This window comes from Hyperolius riggenbachi, chromosome 2, assembly GCF_040937935.1.
Source record: "Hyperolius riggenbachi isolate aHypRig1 chromosome 2, aHypRig1.pri, whole genome shotgun sequence".
Lineage (NCBI taxonomy): Eukaryota > Metazoa > Chordata > Amphibia > Anura > Hyperoliidae > Hyperolius > Hyperolius riggenbachi.
In genome coordinates, this window is record NC_090647.1 from 271,584,535 (window position 1) to 271,608,186 (window position 23,652).

Sequence of the window (23,652 nt, forward strand, 5' to 3'; positions counted from 1 at the left end):
TTTTGAATTAAAAAAATGTTTGGTTTGCGTCCACTTTAAGATCTGGTTCCACTCAATTATACTTTTTCACTGAGAATATGTTGTTGTTAACCGTATTCTCTACCTTACCAAGGGAAAGTGGGGTAAACTTACAAAAGTCCACTAAACTGAACGTATGCAGCAGTGGCATAGCTATAGAGCTCAGGGCCCCGGTGCGAGTTTTACATTGGGCCTACCACCCCCCCCCCCCCCCCAGTACTCTATATGTAACACTTGATACAGCGCTACAAAACCTGCTAAGGTTATCTTCAGTATTTGCAGTGCAAGAAGGGGATGGGGAACAGTGTGTTAATGATTACTACCATTCAAAGCATCTATAGAAGTGATTATTGCCACCACAGAACCAATAAACAGCTTATACTTCAGGAAGGGCCCCGATGCGGTCACTACCTCTGCAACCCCTATTGCTATGCCCCTGGTATGCAGACAGTTCATTTATGAAATTTATGTAGCGAGTTATGCAAGTTATGTAACTTTTGCTATATACTGTACATGCATTACTTATGTTGCTTGTGAAACAGGCAACACAAGTGTTGCATGTATATAGTAAGCTACGCAATTTGTGTATGCGACTGCCTGAATTGGGTAAATACCAGTAAACCTACCGTATATACTCGCAAGCAAGCCGACCCGCATGTAAGCCGACCCCCCCCCCCACTTTTACCCAAAAAAACAGGAAAAAATAATTGACCCTCATATAAGCCGGGGGTAGGAAACGCTGGCCGCGTGATCCCCCCAGTATGTCCCAGTATAGCTAGTATAGTGCCCAGTATGGGTAGGTAGTGCTCAGTATAGCTAGTAAAATGCCCCAGTATAGCTAGTATAGTGCTCAGTATAGCTAGTATAGTGCTCAGTATAGTGCTCAGTATAGCTAGTATAGTGCTCAGTATAGCTAGTATAGTGCTCAGTATAGCCAGTATAGTGCTCAGTATAGCCAGTATAGTGCTCAGTATAGCTAGTGAAGTGCCCCAGTTTAGCTAGTATAGTGCTCAGTATAGCTAGTATAGTGCTCAGTATAGCCAGTATAGTGCCCCATTATAGCTAGTATAGTGCCCCATTATAGCTAGTATAGTGCCCCATTATAGCTAGTATAGTGCCCCATTATAGCTAGTATAGTGCCCCATTATAGCTAGTATAGTGCCCCAGTATAGCTTGTATAGTGCCCCAGTATAGTCAGTATAGTGCCCCAGTATAGCTTGTATAGTGCCCAATATAGCTAGCATAGTGCCCCATATAGCTAGCATAGTGCCCCAGTATGGGTAGGTGGGTGGGTGGGTAGGTGCTGTCCCTCCCCGCTCCCCCCTAATTCACAGCAGCGCGCCCCTCGCTGCTGTGATGACGCAGGAAACCATAAAGAGCGGTTCCCATAGTAACGACCGCTCTCTATGGTTTCCTCCGTCATCACAGCAGCGAGGGGCGCGCTGCTGTGAATTAGTAGTTACCGGAGGAGGACGGGGATAGAGGAAGCGGCGCCGCCTAAGGTAATAGCAGCGGCGGCCGCGGGGGGAGCGGGGAGGGACAGCACCTATCCACCCACCCACCCATGACTCGCAAGCAAGCCGACCCCCCAACTTTTGGCCCACTTTTGGGGGGTCAAAAATTCGGCTTGCTTGCGAGTATATACGGTAATATGCACTGTCTGCACACATTAAGTTTTCTGGAGGTTTGTGAATTTACTCGAATGCCTTCTGTAACATAGTACTGTAAACCTGAAAGGTTCTATCACACCCTGGATTCCTGTGTTAACAGGCTTTCCAGTGTTTCAGGCTAGGAACACACTTAGCAGAAACGCTAGTGTTTTGCGGAAAAAGCAGCGTTTTTGCAGCTAATGCAAGTCAATAGGCTGCATAAAAAAAACCATATGCATTTTCAAACATGCGGTTTTTTTAAAACGCTGGTTTTGTTACATATTTTTCAAAACCGCACATAATGAAAGTCAATGGGAACGCAATGCATTACATTTTGTATGCTTTTTTTATGTGTTTTTATATGCTTTTTTATTATTGTTTTTGTGTGTATTTCCGCTTCCTGTTGTTTTCCTAGTGATTTGCATAAAACGCAATATGAAAACGCATAGAAAATGCATATGCGTTTTGTATATGCGAACCGCAAACGCATAAAAACGCACAAAAATGCTTGAAAAATGCATATGCAGAAAAAAAACACCAATGCACATGACAGAAAACTCGCCCTTTCACGCACAGCCATGTGTGCACCCAGCCTCAAAGTCAGCATCTAAACCAGGGTTATTTGCAACAATATCAGACACATACCTTTTTTTCCGGCCAGAAGCCTCTATTCACTTTAAGGTCCTAATTAGTGATGCTCAAGTCCGCATCCGGGAGAAACCCGGATAGTTGCTATCCGGATATCTCCCAGTAAAGCTGTGCGGGATGGGCGGGGGGGTCAAGCTTACCTGTCTGACGTCTACTTTGTCCGTCCCTGGCGCCTCCCACGATGCGTTCCACGCGGCGGTCACGTGACTACAAACACTTCCTCCTTCCGGGTTGAAGGAGGAAGTGTTTGTAGTCACGTGATGCGCGTGGACCACATCGTGGGAGGCGCCAGGGATGGACGAAGAAGACGTCAGACAGGTAAGCTTGATCCCCCCTGCCCACCCTGCACAGGTAACTGGGAGATATCCGGATAGCAACTATCCGGGTTTCTCCCGGATCCGGATTTGAGCATCACTAGTCCTAATATTGACTCAATTTATTACATGAAGGATACATAACAGATTTGCTAAAATGTAAACTTCAAAAACAAAACATCAGTATACATATGTATGTTTTAATGTCAAGTAAGTAAGGTGCTAAAATACATTCTCTTTGCACTTCGGACTTTGGGTTTTAGAAGAATTTCGACTCCTGGTATAGAAGAATCCATTCACGCGTATCATCCATCAGACTTATGGAGGACTTTTATGTTACGTTAAAAGCAGAGAAAAGACAGGAAGAAAGTCATAAATAAGTCTTTTTAATCCTTTTCATATAATGTGGTGGAATTAATTTGCTTTCAGATAACTTTACACATTTTAGCATCTGCCTAGAGATGCATAGTATGAACTGCAGTTTACCACTCTGCAAGAGCTGAATAGATGTTTAAGCCAACTGCTCTCCAAAGCCAGCTTTGCTGAACCACTCATTTCTATCCTAGATCCACTAGAGACATCACAATATCTGCCAAACCAATGAAGCAGTGCTCACCCCAGAAAGCCTGCTATTAAAAAGCAAATTAACAAAAAAGAAAAAAAATCATCTAAATATAAACCATATGTAAGTGTGCCAAATGTGGATCAGGAGCGTAAGGAAGTTACATATAAATCCATGTGTCAGTTCTGAGATGTCATTAGGGCTGTGCTGAGAGAGTGTACTAGACTGTTTTGAGATCATTTGTACTTTTTGAGTCAGAATCAACCTCATTATTGAAGGGAACAGGAAGTAATAATAAGGAGGCTGCCAGTTGCCTGGATGTTGTGCTGTTGTTTTGGATTTAGTGTAGTCATAGACCTGCAACAAGCGGGCAGCTAGCTGTGTCAGAGTAAGTAAGATTATTATTATTATTATTATAACTTTATATAGGGCTAAAATTACTCCCTCAGAGGAAATCCCCTTATTGTAATCTTAGACCGTTTTTGGGGGAAAAAAACATTATCGACTTATCAGTATAGGGTTTTTGGAGGAAGATACTGGAGGACTAAACGGAATTCCAAACATACACAGGCTAAACATACACACTCCATGCACATATTTTTTGCCCACAATTTGAACCTAAGAATCCAGTTCCGCAAGATAAGACCACTAGCCACTACGCCACTAGAGCTACTTATTTCATCTAGGTCATAGATTCAGAATTTTTAGCTCAGCTTCAGAATTTTTCAGCTTCATTGGCTATCACTAATTATCACTAGGGATGGTCAATGAGATGCAAATAATTCCAAGTTGATGCAGGATTATGCAACTCTTGCATACAAATGTATGCATCTTAAAAATAGACCAATGCAATCAATTCAAAATTGCAGTTTTTACATCTCATTGACCATCCCTAATTACTACTGGAATCAAAATTACTTTACACAAAAAACGTTCTGTTTTATCTCCCCACATTGTGGAGATTTGCACATTGGCATCCTTGAAGCAAGAATTTGATGACGGGAACTGAGATACAGGATATGTGTCCCAGAAATTGCTCAGGTCCAAATGGGACTCATTGTATTCTGTCTACTACGTCAGTCTTATTAGATAGATATGTGTTCAGATTATTGGATCAGCAACTGTGATGCATTTATATAGCACTGACATTTTCCATAGTGCTTTACAGAGTGCATAAAACAAATCATGTTTCTAACTCTCCCTCACAATAGCTGACAGTCTAATCCTGGTCATAGTCTAATGTCCCTCCTGAGGTCCTAAGCCTCGTATACATGTAAAAGGCAGGTCACCCATAGGGGATTGGTACAGATCCCTCCAGCAACATGGTTGTACCAAAGCTCACAAATATGTCATTAGCATGCAGGCTAGTGACGTGTTCGGTTTCTATGTGGAGGGTGGAGTGGCATGAGCATGACATCACGTGGCAGGTTGGGTGAGTGGAGAGAACAATGCTCTCAGCTGTCACGTGGCTGAAGCAATCTGCCAGCATATCATGCCATGATGTGTAGGGGGAATAAAAGTAACTTATCAGTATGTCTTTAGGATATGTGAAGGAAAGCAGTGTCCCTGGAGGAAACCCATGCAACTATGTGAAGAGCATACTGACATGTACCGGCTGAGATTGGAACTTGGGACCTTAGCCACCATGCTGTCAATGTTCTAGCATCGAATTTCCTTCGTATGCACATACTGTTATAAGCAAGAGACTTTTTAAACAGAAAAAAATAGGTGTGCACACGGTTTTCAGTTTTATAGAAGAAATTTTTTGTTACATTGCTGAGAAAATGTCAAGAAAAACAAGGTCTTCATTTTGGATTAATGTGTTCAATACATTTTGCAGTCTACATATAGCCTGCATAGCTGCACATAATCACAATATAAATCACTTATTAAGGGACATGGTAATGGGGACACAACTCTACACATCTGGCTCTAAAGTACTTGCATAGCCATACACCAATGTGATTTGCTCTTCTCTCAGCTCACCTGCAATTGCAGTTTTTTCATCCTGAATAATTTCTGATCCTTACAGACATGTGATATTAGCTCAGTTTTAGTTTAATACTTTTTTTTACTTAACAAAGTAAAAGTACTTTGCTGTGTCTAAAATTTTAACACATCCTTAGAGTAATACATTAGCAGGCATATTTTCCAGTATACTGTTGTTAAATTGAACCTGAAGACAAAAATTGGAGAAAAGTTAGTTACTTACCTTAGTAGAGAGAAGCCTCTGCATAGTCTCCCCTCATGGGCCTTGACCCCACTGATCCTGCGTTGTGACCAAGTGTGTCAGATTTGCTCCCATGTCCATGCTTCCCTGCATGTATGAGTGTGGCTGCACTGCATCTGCACAAATCCTGTTTGCGCCTGCACAGTAACATGGATGTGTAAAGAGGAAAATGCTGTGCACTTGTGGCTCCATGCTATTGCACAGGCAAGGACAGGACTCACGCACGTGCAGTGCAGCCACGCTCATACACAGAGGGAAGCACTGGATCAGTCACAGCACTGGATCAGCAAAGGTCGAAACCCCCACGAAAAACAAGGGGATCCTTGGAGGGGACGAGGAGTACATGGTGAACTGTGTGCCTATAACACGGAGTATGGTCTTGTGTTTTGTGCCCTAAACTTTGCAGCCTAGCTCTGAATTGAACGAAATTGTACTGACAACTAAGGATTAAGTGTATGTTCTTGTTTGTAGCTGTGATAGTTCATCTCCAGTGCGAAAAGAAAAGAAGAAGAAAAGTGGCAAAAAGCACAAAAGAGACAGGTAATATTGGTGTTATTGTCGATCAATATTTTCTAGAACTGTTAGTGTCCACTTCATTGTTGCTCACAGCACATATAATGCATGTCAAACAGCTAATGGCCTAAGGCAGTGTTTCTCAAACCTGTCCTCGTGACTCCCCAACGGTGCATGTTTTGCAGGCACCCTCAGCTATGCACAGGTGGGGTAATTAGTGTCTCAGCTAGGTGGATTCCATGTAGATTAGACACTAATTACCCCACCTGTGCATAGGTGAGGTTGCCTGCAAAACAGCTTTAAAGGTGGCCACACACTATACAATTTTTTTAAAAAATCTGTTCAATTTAAGAATTGCAATCAATTTGTCTTACTGATTGTAACATTTCAAAAATATGACCAATGTACCACACTCCTGTGTTCAGTTTTTCCCCAATTATGATAAAAATGATTGGAAACTCTGAGAAAATTGCTAGGGTGTGTATATTAATAAATTGACAATCTAACACACCATACAATCTTTAGAAAGATTGAAGACAAAATCGATAAAAATAGAAGAAAACAGGAAATCCAATCGGATTTTTCAGTCGAATGGTAAAAAAGCTTTCGATTTTTTCGGGAGATCCGATCGTTTTTATCGAATTGCCATAAAATCGGATCATTTTATTGTATGGTATGTGGCCACCTTAAAGTGGATCCGAGATGAACTTTTGCCTTCTTCATTTATGAGCCCCTTGCATCCAGTTAATTGTGCATTCTTCGTTCTGATGTTTTTTTTAATTATTAATTATGCCGAATTTCACTTTAAAGTAGTAAGCCACGCCCCCCCTTCTCCCAACGCCGCGGCGTTAGTTCCCATGCAGCTTTGAATCATGGGAACAAACTGTGGCGAGGAGGAGGCTTTTTGTGAAGGGGGCGGCTTAGGAGGAGGCATGGGCGTTCCAGGCAGGGGCTGCTGTAGCATGAGCAGCACAGTGGCGTATACGAGAAGTGACACCCGGGCTGAAATGACAGTAGTGAGGACGCACTCACCATGGCCCCCCTCCTGTGCCTGTGTCAGCGCAGCGTGTAATAGTCTATCAGCTCTGCTACTCCTGGATGTTTCTTCCGTGTTGAATCAGCGTGCAGGCAGAAATGATAGTACACTATCCATCCAGCAGCCGGACACCGGCCGCTGTCACTTCTCTGCATGTCCTGTGATTACACGGGACATGCAGGGAGAGAAGGCAGAGAGCAGCCGGGTGCTGCTGGATGGATAGTGTACTAACATTTCTGCCTGCGCACTGATTCAACACGGAGGAAACATCCAGGAGTAGCAGAGCTGATAGACTAACAATTACACGCTGCGCTGACACAGGCACAGGAGGGGGGCCATGGTGAGGGAGGGATGGGGAAGAACATCTATAGCAGCGTCGCTGTAGGATCGGATGTCAGGTACTTTAGCTGCAGCCCCTGACTATCCCTTCAGCGTTTATTGCTCCCCATCCTGACTTCTCCCCCCCCCCCTCTCCCCCTATCTGACTGACCCTTTCCTCACCCTCATGCTGCAACCTGTCACATGGGATTTCAGAGGCAAGGGGAGGAGGGGGGAGTGGAGTTATCACAGGCTGAGGCGTGGAGATGCAAATAAGCTTGGCTGTGTAATGATGACAATCATAACATGGCCGCTCTCATTGTATCACAGGCAGAAATAACCATAAACTGTTAAGGCTGTGTGCAGCTAGATATGCTGTGTAAACGATCTAAACTTTAGATAAGATATAAAGACGTGTTACTTGTTATAGTTTGTTTTTCACCTCGGATCCACTTTAAGTGTGAGATCACATTATACACTAGAGCAGATTAAAAAAGACATGTAATTGTAATTTTTGCCATGTGACTTGCCTTGCCATACAGTGGGAGAGAGGACAATGAGCATATTTTTTTATCTGTATATAGAGGGGATGCTAATAAAAATAAGGAGCTCATCGGACCTCTCTTATGGCTTCAGGCCATGTCCTGATTGGTCATCAACTCTTTCCAGTCGCTGTCATTGTTTTAACTGGCAATGGTCAATCAACCTCTGAACAGTCGTTTCCAGTATGAAAAGTCATTGGTGGCATCTATGTGCAGCTGGCAGCCCTCATTCTGAGCACTGATGCTTTGTTAAAAAGGAAAACTCTGCTATATTAATTAAATGCGTGGTTAGGCTCCGCCCGACATGTTTCGTCACCATATGACTCATCAGGGACTCATCAGGGTCCCTGATGAGTCATATGGTGACGAAACATGTCGGGTGGAGCCTAACCACGCGAGCAGGAAGTGGATACGAAGAGGCAGGCGTCCCACGTGGAGTGTAGCTGAGGGGAGCGCGCACCAGCGGTGTAACACACGGAGGGACTACAGTTTTACCTGTTTACCTGTTTACCTTTACTTCGACCTCCTACCCCCTTGGCATACATGCAGTTTGCACCTTCCCTTCCTCCGGTGTCTTCCCCCAGTTAGAGGGGAAGATACACAATGGCATAATAAATGTTCACTTTATCTATGCATGGGGAGGGGGAAGATGCATTCCCTCCTCACTACTGACAATATGTTATAACACCATTATGATTTAAGATGTTGCTATGAGTGCCATTTTGAGAGCAACAAATCATGGTTTATATGCGAGTATATACAGTAATTCTTTGCTTCATCTTTATATGATGTGTTATAAAATCTGAAACAATAAAGAAGTAATATTCCATGACATGCAAAAAACACTTTTCATATATAGGTTTACAAACTGTTGAAACTAAGTTATATATTCATCTATGGCAGCAACATAAAGGGGTTTGGTGAAGAAATGGGACCCCCAGCAGACAGTTCTGTGCAGTTGGGTACAGCATTTCACTCTGGTCTGGAAGAGACTAAAGCCAGGCATACACAGGTCAATTAGAGCCTGATATGCCAAGCCAATCAATCTCTCCCTCACTAATTGAAAATCAATTGGAAAGTAGTAGTAATAATAATAATAATGATGATGATGGATTCCTACACCGCACTGTAAGCACAGTCTTAATATTTCAGTGCAAATCTGCCAAACATCAGTTGAGCGGCAGTTGTCGTGCAGCTTCATGCAATACAACGTTATGTGGTCATCGATCACCTGTTACTTCTCCCCTGCCCACCTGCACTGAAATTTTGTAACATATCCAATCACATATTTGATCAATAAACTGCCCACAGTAGATTTCCAGGAGATTCAATCAAAGTCATTGAATTACTGGGAGATCTCAATATGAGTATGACCAGCTTTAGGAACCATTGTGTACTTTTTAAAAATAAGAGACTTTTTTTTCTAGAGCTTAAATAGACTCAGAGAAGAAAAAATAGTAAGAATCGATACTTACCCGGGGCTTCCTCCAGCCCCATAAAGACGTGTGAGTCCCTCGCCGCCCTCCCACGGTCTGCCATTCAGCCGTGATTAGAGATGTCGCGAACCTCCGATTTTCAGTTCGCGAACCCCGTTCGCGAACCTCCGCGAAAGGTTCAGTTCGCGAAAAAGTTCGCGAACCGCAATAGACTTCAATGGGGAGGCGAACTTTGAAAATTTTAAAAAATTCTACCGGCTGGAAAAATAATACAAAACATATTTCAAGAGCTCTAATACCTGGAGGCACACCTGATTGAGTGAAATACACATCACTGCTGGAGGACCCTCCCTCCTCCAAGCAAGGTCTTTATACCATTTGACTCAGTTGTCTGCCTACACTAATTAGTTATGGGACAGCTGCTACACACTCTGCTAGGGAGATTTTAATTAGCCTCTTGTGGGTCCCCCCCTCCTCCCACCACCCTTCTACTGGAGGGAGGAGGGTCTCTTCTGCCAGGGAATTATACTATTTTAAAAACCAGTATACATCATACCATGGCTGGGAATCGAACACAGATCTCACTGTGTGGTGGGCAAGTCACCCTAACCACTGTACCCCTACAGTAGTAAGTGAAGCTGGCCTAAAATTTACAATTTATGCTCAATGCAATAGAAACATTAGGTTGCTTAAAGGAGAACTGTAGTGAGAGGTATATGGAGGCTGCCATATTGATTACCTTTTAAGCTATACCAGTTGCCTGGCAGCCCTGCTCATCTATTAGGCTGCAGTAGTGTGAATCACACCAGAAACAAGCATGCAGCTAATCTTGTCAGATCTTACAAAAATGTCAAACACCAGATCTGCTGCATGCTTGTTCAGGGTCTAGGGCTAAAAGTATTAGAGGCAGAGGATCTGCAGGATAGCCAGGTAACTGGTATTGCTTAAAAGGAAATCAATATGGTAGCCTCCATATACCTTTCACTACAGTTCTCCTTTAAAGGGAACCTTAACTGAGAGTGATATGGATGTTTCCTGTAAACAATACCAGTTGCCTGGCAGTCCAGCTGATCTTTGTGACTGCAATAGTGGCTGAATCACACCCTGAAACAAGCATGCAGCTAATCCAGTCTGACTTCAGTCAGAGCACCTGATCTGCATGCTTGTTCAGGGGCTGTGGCTAAACGTATTAGAGACATAGGATCAGCAGGCGATTCAGGCAACTGGTATTATTTTAAAAGAAAAAATCCATATCCTTCTCCGTTTAGGTTCCCTTTAAGGATTTGTAGCATAAAAGCCAACTCACATTGGCTGGGATTTGAACCTGGGTCTTACTGTGTGGTGGGCATGCACCCTAACCACTGTACCAACTGAAGCTGGCCTAAAAATTACCATTTATGCTCAATACAAGAGAAAAAGTAGACAAGACAAATAACATTTATATCACACTTTTCTCCTGGCGGACTCAAAGCACCAGAGCTGCAGCCACTAGGGCATGCTCTATAGGCAGTAGCAGTGTTAGGAAGACTTGCCTAAGGTCTCCTACTGAATAGGTGCTGGCTTACTGAACAGACAGAGCTGAGATTCGAACTCTGGTCTCCTGTGTCAGAGGCAGAGCGCTTAACCATTACACCATGCAGCCACTGCTTACAGATCTGTAGCCAGACATGGCCTTGTCTTTTGTGTTCAACAGTTGTCAAGAGAAAAATTAGACAAGATAGCAGTGTTAGGAAGACTTGCCTAAGGTCTCCTACCGAATAGGTGCTGGCTTACTGAACAGACAGAGCTGAGATTCTAACTCTGGTCTCCTGTGTCAGAGGCAGAGCGCTTAACCATTACACCATGCAGCCACTGCTTACAGATATGTAGCCAGACATGGCCTTGTCTTTTGTGTTCAACAGTTGTCCAAAGAGAACCCCAGATAGCCAGGTAGATTCATATCTTTCTCTCTTCCTAACACTGCTACTGCCTAAAGAGTATGCCCTAGTGGCTGCAGCTGTGGTGCTTTGAGTCCGCCAGGAGAAAAGTGTGATATAAATGTTATTTGTCTTGTCTACTTTTTCTCTTGTATTGAGCATAAATGGTAAGTTTTAGGCCAGTTTCAGTTGGTACAGTGGTTAGGGTGCATGCCCACCACACAGTGAGACCCAGGTTCAAATCCCAGCCAATGTGAATTGGCTTTTATGCTACAAATCGTTAAAGGGAACCTAAATGGAGAAGGATATGGATTTTTTCTTTTAAAATAATACCAGTTGCCTGAATCGCCTGCTGATCCTGTGCCTCTAATACTTTTAGCCACAGCCCCTGAACAAGCATGCAGATCAGGTGCTCTGACTGAAGTCAGACTGGATTAGCTGCATGCTTGTTTCAGGGTTTGATTCAGCCACTATTGCAGTCACAAAGATCAGCTGGACTGCCAGGCAACTGGTATTGTTTACAGGAAACATCCATATCACTCTCAGTTAAGGTTCCCTGTAAGCAACATGTTTCTATTGCATTGAGCATAAATGGTACATTTTAGGCCAGCTTCACTTACTACTGTAGTGGTACACTGGTTAGGGTGGCTTGGCCACCACACAGTGAGAGCTGGGTTCGATTCCCAGCCAGGGTATGATGTATACTGGTTTTTAAAATAGTATAATTCCCTGGCAGAAGAGACCCTCCTCCCTCCAGTAGAAGGGTGGTGGGAGGAGGGGGGGGACCCACAAGAGGCTAATTAAAATCTCCCTAGCAGAGTGTGTAGCAGCTGTCCCATAAATAATTAGTGTAGGCAGACAACTGAGTCAAATGGTATAAAGGACCTTGCTTGGAGGAGGAGGAGGAGGAGGAAGGAGGGAGGGAGGGTGGGCGGGCCTCCAGCAGTGAGAGAAGTGTGTTTGACAATAACATGTCTGCTGACAGTGATATAGAGGGTCAAAGTTTTGCTCAATAGAGCATTATGGGGTGAATCGAACTTCCGCAAAAGTTCACCTGATGCAGGCGAACGCGAACCCCCAAAGTTCGCCTGGAACCGCTTGCGACATCTCTAGCCGCGATCAGCCCCGGTACCAGTTTCTGTTGGGTTCAGTCTGGGTCTCCTGCACATGTGTGGACCTACTGCACATGTGTGGTAGACCCAGACTGACGTGACTAAACCTGTTACCGGGGCTGATTCTAACTACACAAAGGTCAGAGAGTTCAAACTTAATGTACAATTCAACAGACCACAAGGCATGCCAAGTAAGGATGAGCAGGCAGGAAGCAAGATTGAGTTTCACTTGAGGCAAAATTTAAACTGAGCATTAGCTGACACTGGTCGCAGCAGTGTATGTTAACTTACCTTGGTTGCTGCATCTTGTGTCAGTGCTCCACACCCCTCTACATCCTCATGATACTTATTCCTTTACAGCTGGAAGGAGAAGGAATCAGGAGGAAGTATAGGGTGGAGAAGGAGGAAGTATTGGTAACATGTAGAGGGACATGGGAGTGCTGAGACAAGAGGTGGTAACCAAGCTGAGTTAACCCACACTGCCTCAGCCTTTGTCAACTAATGCTCAGTTTGTTTCCCAGCCGGCACAACTCAATTTTGCTTCTGCCTGCTCATTCTTAATACCAAGAAAGTTCATATTATCACTCTTATCTGTATATTGAATTTACTTTAACGAGCACATCTATGGTTCAAGTTCATGCTAATTAAATATATTTACTACATATTTAAATTGTGCATTTATAAATATTTTATTTTTCTAATTTCTTTTAAACTGTAATGTTACCATATGAGTCCTCCCCACTGTAGGGCCTAAATAGGCTTTCCCTTGCTGCCCGCCACAGCCTATAAGGTAATTACAGTAGCTCTGTTTACCACTGTTTCTTCATATTTATTTTCACAATTTTCTTCCTGATTCCACAGTGCTTTAGGATGTGAATAAAATGTACTACAAGCAGAAAATTATAATATCTAGAAGATATCGCTTGCGCATTGTGCATTATAAGTGAAACGTTGTTGATCTATAATGAACAGGACTATCAAGTTCTGCATAAAAACATAATCAGACGTGGCTGACCTGCATCTTGTTTTTAGACATTATTGAAGTGTGAGGCCAAGAGATACTTTTTTTTCCAGGAACCCATCAATAAGCCATATACAGTATAATAAATTATTCATTCTCAGTGCAGCAGTGAACTAATCTCACAGACTTTTGAACTGCATTTGTACATTCTACTATGTTTATTTATATCATTAGCTCATTATTAAATTAATATTGTTTTATTTAATGGTAAATTCTAAGTGCAAACTGCAAAGAAAAAAAATGCATAAAGATCATAAATTTTGATAAATGTATTTTTTCCTTTCTTTTCTGAAGGTCAAATTCAGGGTCAAGAAAGAAGCGAAGACACAGGTGAGACACTTTTGTTAAGGAAATTAGTGTTTCAAAAGTGTATTGAGCATGGTATGAACTATTGACAGTTTATGATTGCTTGTATGTTCTTGAAGTGCGTAACAACAGTGCAGAAAAGAGTTGTACAGTATATACAGTAAAACTGTGTGTTTGGTACATTTTCCAATTACAATCTGGCACAGGAACATGAATGCTGCATAAGCTCAACATTTACCCTTAATTCTTATGAGCAAACGTACTATCCTCTGTACTTGGCGAAATAAACTATCATTCTGATATGTCAGAGGCATAACTCCAAGCCTTGGGGCTCTGCATCAGTGTTGGTCAACTCCAGTCCTCAAGTTCCAAGCTCCTCACACATTTTTGCCACAGTTCACATTAATTGATGGAACTGAATGAGGAAAAGTGTGGTTCCTCAAATAGAACACATTTCTCCATTTCTTACTCCATCCTAAACACTGGCATGAATATGATCCTCAAAGACTGGAGTTTGACTTCCTTCATCATGTTCATCCATAGCTCAATAGCGCTTATGTACTGTACACGATGATGTTTTTTTGCCTTCCCCGCATGAATATAAATGACATGATAATTACAGACACCACATAAAGACATATGACTTGCAGTGAAGCCATGCTGAGCAGTGTGTTAATGTTCTTCAATAATGGAAACACTGGTGCCCAACTTGCACAAACTGACATCAGTTTCTGCATGAGAGATCAGGTCAAATCAGAAATAGAGGTAGATATAGTAACGTGCACAGGACAGCCACGTTGTCTCACTGAGGGAGTGCAAATGCCAATGCAACAGCCATAATTCCAATGAGTAGAAGAAAGGGGCCTTGCACATCCCTTGTAAAACTTCACTTTTAATTCATATCAATTTAAAAGGCATACTTTACATATCCAGTAAAAAGTCAAGAGAGGTACAGGCAGGCAGGGAGGTCGACAGCCGTTTCGCGCCAATTAAATGCAGTGGCGCATCATCAGGACAACCACCCCGTATGACATCTCCCCTTATATAGACACTCACCCCTGCAAACACGGAGCAGCTGTTCTCCATTGTCCGGATTCGCGCCTGCCGCCTGTGTAGCGCACGCTATAATGGAGCCAGACACCATACACTAGAGCTTCCACCTGGTGGAACGCACAAGCGGATGGCGCATACGCGTCACTTCCAGCAGGCTCCTCATTGCGTGCTACGTCAGACTGATGCGTCCACAATGACTCATCGGCCCAAAATCCGCGTAACCTCCAAAAATGTCCACCAGAGGGCAAAAGACTATTACAAAAATTTATTATTAACCAAGAGTCGGGCAGAATGGCTATCTACTGCCATCAAGTGGCCAAAAACTAGAAGACTTCAAATTTATATACATTTTGTAAGTAGATGGACAGTTTCAATTAGAACAGCCGCTTCACATGGATGCCACAACCATATTTAGGATAATGAATAAATTATTTACACTATTAGAATGAGTCGTCAAAGTTGAATTCTCAGCTACAGTCCATCCCCATGGGGGAGAGCAAATCATATTTAATATAAATATTCATAAAAATACCATTTCATTTTATACTCACCACCCAGAAGGACGGACTTACTAGCAGAGATCTGGCATATTTCTGCAGGGGCAAATTCAGCCATGAATACATTAAAAACCTTATTAAAGGGAAATGACAAAAATAAGGATACTAATATCATTAAAAGTACAAACAGAAATCTCAGATGAATACGGCTAAATTATTCTTTTCATTTAAGCCTAAAGGTCCGACGCATCAAAATATGAAATCCAGTAGCTTTCCCTCTGCAAGAGCTTGCGATGCCAATCTCCACCCCTCTTATCATGGCTCACCTGTTCTAAACCCAAGAATCTCAATTTAGTTACATCACTGTTGTGGACTTCTCGCATATGCTCAATCACCCTTGGGCACCCTTCCCCGCTATGGACGGACCTGCAGTGGGCCTGGTAACGATCCTTGAGCATATTGGTGGTTTCACCCATGTAAATATACGCTGACAGGGGCAAACCAGTGCATATACCAGGCCTCGTGTACGACAGTTAATGAACTGCCTGATCCTACACGTCCGTTCAAAGCGGGCAAAGGTATCGCCCAGTTCCATGAAGTTACAACAGGAACAACTTTGGCATTTGAAATTCCCCTTTGGGCGATTGGACCCTAGCCAAGATAAAGATTGTGGACTGGTAAACTCGAGATCAGGTCAAATATGGATCCAGGGAGCCTCAAAAGAAGCACAAAATAGCAAAATCAGGAGTCACTAGGCAAGGTATTAGTGGAAAACAATAGGAATAAAGAGGTACCATGGATACTCATAACAATGGGTTACCTCCAAGGTAACTATAATCGCTGCAAGGGGAGAAATTATACCATCTCCACTCAGGTGATTGTGCCTCTCTGGAGATTCCATGTATTCGCACTCCAAGGATGGCCAATAACTATCAACAAGTCCAAAAGAAGGAAGCACAGAATTTACAGTATATATGTTAGGATGCACCATATAAAAAAAGGAGTGTAAACGCAGTACCCAACTTATGTATATTACCAAATCAGTTTAATAAGCATGTATTAAAGCACAAACTAAAACATTTTTTGTGTGGAAAAATGTGTAAAATTAATGCTACAATAGACATCAATCTCATATGACACCGTAAGTGCATGTATTGAATATAATACATTTAAATAAATAGATATATTACATTCACCAATATTAAAATGTGATACATAATGAATAAGTCCCTAATTGAAGAATTGATTAACCAGTCAATACTTTCAATAATTAGCTACATCATACGGCATTCATATATAACCCATTAGGTACAAGTATGCAATCAGTTGCTAGATTGTCATAATGAATTTCAGTCAATAAAAGTTCTAAAATTGGTTATTTAAATGGAATAAAAATATCAAGCATAAGAATCCATGAATACATACTTGAATAAAGGAATTTAATACATAATTTTTAAATGTAATAAAAAAAAATCATGAAATATGACGACCGCCTAACGCCGATAGGCGTCGGCGGGTCGTTAGTGGTATAGCATGGAAACAGCCGCTCGATCGAGCGGCCTTTCCATGCCAGTTCACGGAGACTGTCTCTGTGAACAGTGTGCGAGCCGCCGATCGCGGCTCGCACGCATAATGTAAACATCCGGGGAAGAAATCCCCGCTGTTTACATCACACGCCGCTGCTGCGCAGCAGCGCCGTGACGTAGGTCGGCGATCCCCGGCCTCTGATTGGCCGGGGATCGCCGGCATCTGATAGGCAGAAGCCTATCCTATCAGGCGCAGGACGGAACTCCGTCCTGCGCCACTCACAGGGTAAGGGAGAGGGAGGGAAAGCCGGGGAGGGCGGAAAGCGCTCCGGAAGGGGGCTTTGAAGAGCCCCCCCCCCGGAAAGTGCGGGTAGCCGGCGGCGATCAGACCCCCCAAGCAGGACATCCCCCTAGTGGGGAAAAAGGGGGGAAGTCTGATCGCCCTGGCTATTTCCTGATCGGTGCTGCGGGCTAGAGAGTCCACGCAGCACCGATCAGAAGAAACTACCCTGGTCCTTAAGTGGTTAAATCATTAATATGTAATAGTGTTTTACTCAAAAATAGATCCAAAAATGTGTGTTATACTGTATATGAATTAATACATAGATAATAATTTGTAATCCTTGCGTGCACAACTATTTGCTCAATACCCCCCATAACTCAGTAGTAAAAAAGCATCAAAATAATAATGTGTATAAAACTTACCCTGAATCAGATAGGGAGCCAGTGCAGGAAGTTACAGAGGGGGATGTGGATGCGGAGCAGTGAGAAGAATGGATTAGTCTGGCAGCAGCATTCATAACGGATTGAAGGGAGGCAAAGTGGTTCAAAGAGAGCCAGACAGAAGGGAGTTTCAGTAATGAAGGGGGGAAATTATGAGAGCATGTATAAGCACCTTGGTAGTGTCAGAGTTCAGGAAGGGACCTTGGAGATATTGCGGAGGTGGAAATTGCAGGCTCTGTTAACGTTTTGGATGTGGGGGATAACAGAAAGTGCAGAGTCCAGGGTGACACCCAGGCAACAGGCCTGGAAGGTAGGGGGAATGGTCATGTTATCAATTGTGAACTGGATATCCGGGAGGAGTACAGCAGCACGGGGTGGAAAGATCAGGAGCTCAATTTTGTTAAGGTTAAAGAGACTCTGTAACAAAATTTTCAGCCTTATTTCTTCTATCCTATAAGTTCCTATACCTGTTCTAATGTGCTCTGGCTTACTGTTGAGAGTCATGAGGAGACCTTGTTCATAGGGATGGAGGAGAGATTAAGGGTATGGAGGTAAATTTGAGTGTCGTCGGCATAAAAGCGGTATTTGTAGTCCAGGGAGGAGGTGACTTTGCCAATGATGGAAGTGTATATTGAGAACAGGAGGGGGCCCAGAACAGAGCCCTGGTGGACCCCAACTGAGGTGCCTGGAATTACCGAAGCCTGAATTGCATTAAAAAGGGAGGGGTAGTGTTAGCTAGTGCAAGAATGTCATCTTATGCTCTTATTTAGGCCTCTTGCACTGTTCGTGCGATTCCATTTTTTTATACGATCCGATTTTTGATTCCGATTAAAAAACGTATTATATAAAAAATTGGAATCGCATGTAGTGTGCAAGAGACCTCAATTTGCATTTACTGTAACGGTGCTCATTTACCTCACAAATGTCCTGCAGGTTCAGCCTCTGTGATTTCTTTATTTATCGCTTTGCACATATCCTGCTGTCCTTTCCTTGAGCCCCTTCACTGCATTCTGCACAGTAGTGTCTGAGGCTAGGCCATTGAAAGCACTAAACATGAAAAAGACAGTGATCTGTTTAGAGGAAATTTTGGCCTTCAAGATTCTTGTATTTGAGGTTTGGGACAAAAATTAAGTACCCAGAGAAAAGAATGAAAACAGAGGTAGAACATGGCAGAATTAGATAGCCCCAACTCCTTAGCCACTGTGCTGCCAACATTTACTATCTTTACTGCACATTACTTGCTAGCAAAGTCAATTTTGAGACTTGTTGATTTCTAACTTTTACCATGTTTAATGAGAGTTTAGTAGCATTAACAGTGTTTAGAAAGCTTTGAACTGTGTATTCTTAAAGATTCCTTTGTGCAGACTGGATACATATTCCTTCTATTAATTCCTTATAGGCACCTGCTTTGAAATCAAAGTTTGCTACAGTTACCTGCAGATTCCCTATGCACCTATGCAAGACACTTGCTTACTTTAAAACATAATTCCAAATGTATTATTAGTACTATAATATAAACATCATCTTTATCCCAGTTTATTTTATTTCTACGATTAGCAGAAAGGTCAGATGGAACTTTTTTAATCATGGCAACAGTGCATGGTTTACTGTTTACTTTGCTGTATAGCATACAAACAAATCCACATCTTCATACATACATAATTAGCTGGAGAAAGTAAGAATCATTGATTCTCTGTTTACAAACCTGGAAGTGATCAATTTCAGCAATGTGACACTCCCGTTCAGTAAAGACTTAATACTGATTAACAGGTAGATGTACAGAGGCGCCAAAAGGATAAAATATGCTAAAATGTTTAAAATATTCGGTTGACGGCGGTGGACCGGACACTCAGAAATAGACTCGATGCTGTCGCTTAAGATAAAGACCATTTATTCACATACTCCATGAACAGAACCGCAACGCGTTTCACGGGTATATTTCTGCTTCCTCAGGCCATAAACAGAGAGGAGTACACAATACAGTCTCAAGGTCACGAATAGCGCCTCTGGCGCTATTTGTGACCTTGAGACTGTACTGTGTACTCCTATCTGTTTATTGCCTGAGGAAGCGGGAATATACCCGTGAAAGGCGTTGCGGTTCTGTTCATGGAGTATGTGAATAAATGGTCTTTATCTTAAGCGACAGCATCGAGTCTATTTCTGAGTGGCCAGTCCACCGCCGCCACCCGAATATTTTAAACATTTTAGCATATTTTATCCTTTTGGCGCATCTGTACATCTACTTGTCAAGATATCCACCCTTGGTGGTTGGAAGGGTGACAAACCCTCCTTTCCTTCTTCAGAGAGCGACATCTTATTCCTGAGTGGGGACAGGTCTAATCTCCCCACCTGTGTATATAGTGGTTGCCTAAACGGTAACCCATGTTTGTAAGTATAATACTTACTCTACACTAATTCTCCCTGATCCAATACATACTACACTATATTGGGCTCTCGGGTTTCTCTGCTTTAATACTGATTAAGTGTCCAGTCCAATGAAATTTCACATTGTCTTCTTTAATGTTGCTTTCATAATGGTGCTCAGAGAGAGAGCCAGCTTTAATCCTCATTGGAAGTAGCTGCTATGCCCCCTCCCTTTCCCAGGTCACATAGTAGTTCAGTGTTCTCCCCAGAATTTGTTTTGCAGTCGTGTGGGGGAGAGGGCAGGGATGGAGCTTCCATATCGACAACCAGTCAGATGGCCCCAGAGCCATCTGACTGGGACACAGAAAAATTCGCACAGTACACACACACACACACACAAACACTACACACACACAAACACTACACACACAAACACTACACACACACAAACACTACACACACACACACACACACCACACTACACACACACCACACTACAAACACACCACACTACACACACACCACACTACACACACACCACACTACACAAACACCACACTACACACAAACACACTACACACACAGAAACACACTACACACACACACACTAAACACAGAGTACTCACACTACGCACATTGCATGGCAGGCTTTTCTCAGACATAGAAAATGCTTACCTCGGCACTGCAGCAGTACTAGGAGGAGGTGAGGCCAGCTAGGACTGCAGTGAATATTAATGAGGATGAGAGGCACAGCTAGCAGCTCTCTCCTAGTGTGTCAGCAGCAGAGAGTGTGGGGAAGATCATCTGCTGTACCAGTGTACAGCACAGCTGCCCCTAGAGGATGCTGCCTGAATTACATAATTCAGGTTTGCTGCATTGAGCAAGGAAAAAAGCCATCACAACCAGATACTCACCAAAATTTGCCCAGCTGAAAGGTCTTGGGGACACTGTAGTTTCTATATGAGAAACTGAATCTGTAACTCTTTACTGTCGCATGAGTAGCCCACAACTATTATGTAGTCAGTCATGGGAACAACTGGAGACTGGCCACTCTCATTGGTGGAGAGAATTTGCCCCAGTGATTTATTTAAAGGGAACCTGAAGTGAGAGGGATAAGGGGGATGCCACATTTATTTCCTTTTGAAAATACCAGTTGTCTGGCAGTTCCTCTGCCTCTAATACTTTTAGCCATAAACTCTGAACAAGCATGCAGATCAGAAGTTTCTGACAAAAATCTGACCAGATTGGCTGTATGCTTGTTTCTGGTGTAAGACACTACTGAGGCAGGGTTGTCCAACAACTGGTATTGTTTAAAAGGAAACAAATATGGCAGCCTCCATATACCAGACACTTCAGGTGTCCTTTAATGTATTCTAGAATTGTTTGAGTTAATAATTTATGGAAAAAACTTCTACATAATAGAACAATATCTACTGTATATATAACATTGACGTTTAAGAATCTTTATATCACTTTACCCTAGTTGGTTTGATCATAGATCTTTTTATGACACAAGACACAGAACATTTATATCACGCCAGAGCTGTAGCCAATAGGGTGTTCTCATTAGTAATTAGCAGCATTAGTCTTGCCCAAGGTCTTCTTACTGAATGAGTGCTGGCTTACTGCACAAGAAGAGCCAACATTCAAATCCTGGTCTCCTGTGTCAGAGGCAGAGCCCTTAATCAATGCACTATCCAGCCATGTTATGCTTTCTTTTAAATAGTCATTTTCCTGATTTTGCTGAAAAGGTCAAACTAAAAAGCTATGTAATGCAATTAGATGATTAATGCTACTGACTTTATAACTTTAGATACCTGCTATGAGGAGAGTGGCTTAATAAGATGGCCACTGTGTTTGGTTCCTCCTGTTTCTCCATATGGTCTATGCCTCATTGAGCTAATAGATATGTTCTACAATTGTAAGTGTAGCTGTTCATTTCATGGTGCCAAGGTCATTGCCTGCAGTTTCCAGCACTTACTGAAGAACCATACAGGGAAGAGAAGTCATCACAAATATAACAGTTAAACAATAGCCTACAAAGAAATGGGTGGGCGCAACTGACAGAGGAGATGATAACAACTAAAACAGAAAATTACCTCTAATTGGAAAATGGGACACCTGCAAAGAAGAACAAATAGCACTATTATTTTAAAGATTGGACTTAGAAAGAAAATACACTGTTACCCGCTTAGATATTTTGCTGTCATGTGCTTCCCTCTTCTTCATTGTATACTGAGATTTCAGCTGTATGGGAATACAGCTGTAGGATGTATGTGGAGAAGATTGCATTGCTCTGACTTTAGCTGTTTCTTCAGTAAAGCTATAAGGCATCTAGCTGTGGTTTAAGAGAGTCTGTTTTTACAGCAGTGGGACAATTAAAATGGCATTTGCTATTCAACAGTTCTGCTAGATGATGCAGAGAATAGACTTTTGTAGACTTTTACAAGACAACTACTGCTGTTGTCCATGTTTTAACTGTAGGAGACTGGTTTGTATCTAGGAACTCTGTATATTTAAACATGTGAGTCTCATGGGATTTAAAGAGAAACTCCAACCAAGAATTGAACTTTATCCCAATCAGTAGCTGATACCCCCTTTTACATGAGAAATATATTGATTTTCACAAACAGACCATCAGGGGGCGCTGTATGACTGATTTTGTGCTGAAACCCCTCCCACAAGAAACTCTGAGTACCGTGGTACTTTTGGCAGTTTGTAACAATGTAACAAGGCTCACAGACAGGAAGTAGCTGTTTACAGCTGCCTCTAACAGCCAAAACAGCTAGTAGCAGCTACATAACCTGCCCAAAGTAAAAATGTCACCATGTAATAAATGTCAGAATGTAAATCGGGGAGAGGAAAGATTTTACAATGGGCAAACACTGACTAAACATTTATACATAATTATTGTAAAAATGAAGCACTTTTTTTATTACATTTTTTTCACTGGAGTTCCTCTTTAAAGAGGAACCACAGCACACAATAAAACGTCTTTATTCCACATATAGTTTCTGAAGAAGTCCACTGCTCTGTGTTTCTGTAGTTGTTTATCCAGATCAAACTGTCTAGTTCTTATCAGCAGGAGTAAATAGACTGCAGGAGCACTGACACTCTCCCTATTCAACACTGAGGTATAAATTCTTCAGTGCTCCCTGAAAAGTTAAACCAAGTTCTAAACTATTTTTGTCCATAAAAGGTTATCGTGCTGTGGCTAATCTTCTTAGAGCAGAGAGGAAATTCTGAGTTTACAGTAGTTCCACTTTAATAATAAGCCTGAAAACAATAAAACCCTATAGCTGGGTGTGCTATCTCTACAACTGGTAATCACATAGCATGATATGGATGTCATATGGTCATTTTTGATCCTACTTATATCAATAGACCATATACTTAGTGATGTGTGTTGTCATGCAAGGAAAGCTTTAACTCATAAGTAACACGTTTCTCAGGTACTTAGGTGACAAACACAGAATTGCACTATTGCTCTAGTTTTCAAGTAAAGATGCTGTCTTAATTACATGTGATCTTGCTGCTATTATGCTTTGTGGTTCTTTCCCATACTATATTTTGTTATTTCATAGCTACAGTGTGCCAGTACCACATGGCTTTTTAAAAATGATCACATGTACCAACATCTTCTACTTTTTACACCAATTCAGGATACCATGTTCTCCAGTATACACCTCAAATCCCATGTGAGCCAATGCAACAGGTTCACAACTGGCGTAACAATAGGCCCTGCAGCCCCTGCTCCCGCGGGGGGGCCTGCCCCCCCCCCCTGGGGCCCGCGCTGGACCGTTTTGTGGGGGCTGCAGGGGTGGCAGCATGAGGGGAAAGCCTTGACGTCAGCCACTAGAGCGAGGAG

General features: G+C 42.5%; 1 protein-coding gene across 8 annotated transcripts in view; it reads left to right on the plus strand.

The window, feature by feature from the left end:
* Window positions 1-23,652, plus strand: part of SRRM3 (serine/arginine repetitive matrix 3) — a 455,592-nt gene that overhangs the window by 377,090 nt on the left and 54,850 nt on the right. For all 8 annotated transcript variants that reach the window (XM_068268670.1, XM_068268671.1, XM_068268672.1 and 5 more), the window contains 2 exons: window positions 5,893-5,961; window positions 13,610-13,645. In XM_068268670.1, the coding sequence (XP_068124771.1) occupies window positions 5,893-5,961; window positions 13,610-13,645 (105 nt within the window). The remainder of the gene's footprint in view (window positions 1-5,892; window positions 5,962-13,609; window positions 13,646-23,652) is intronic.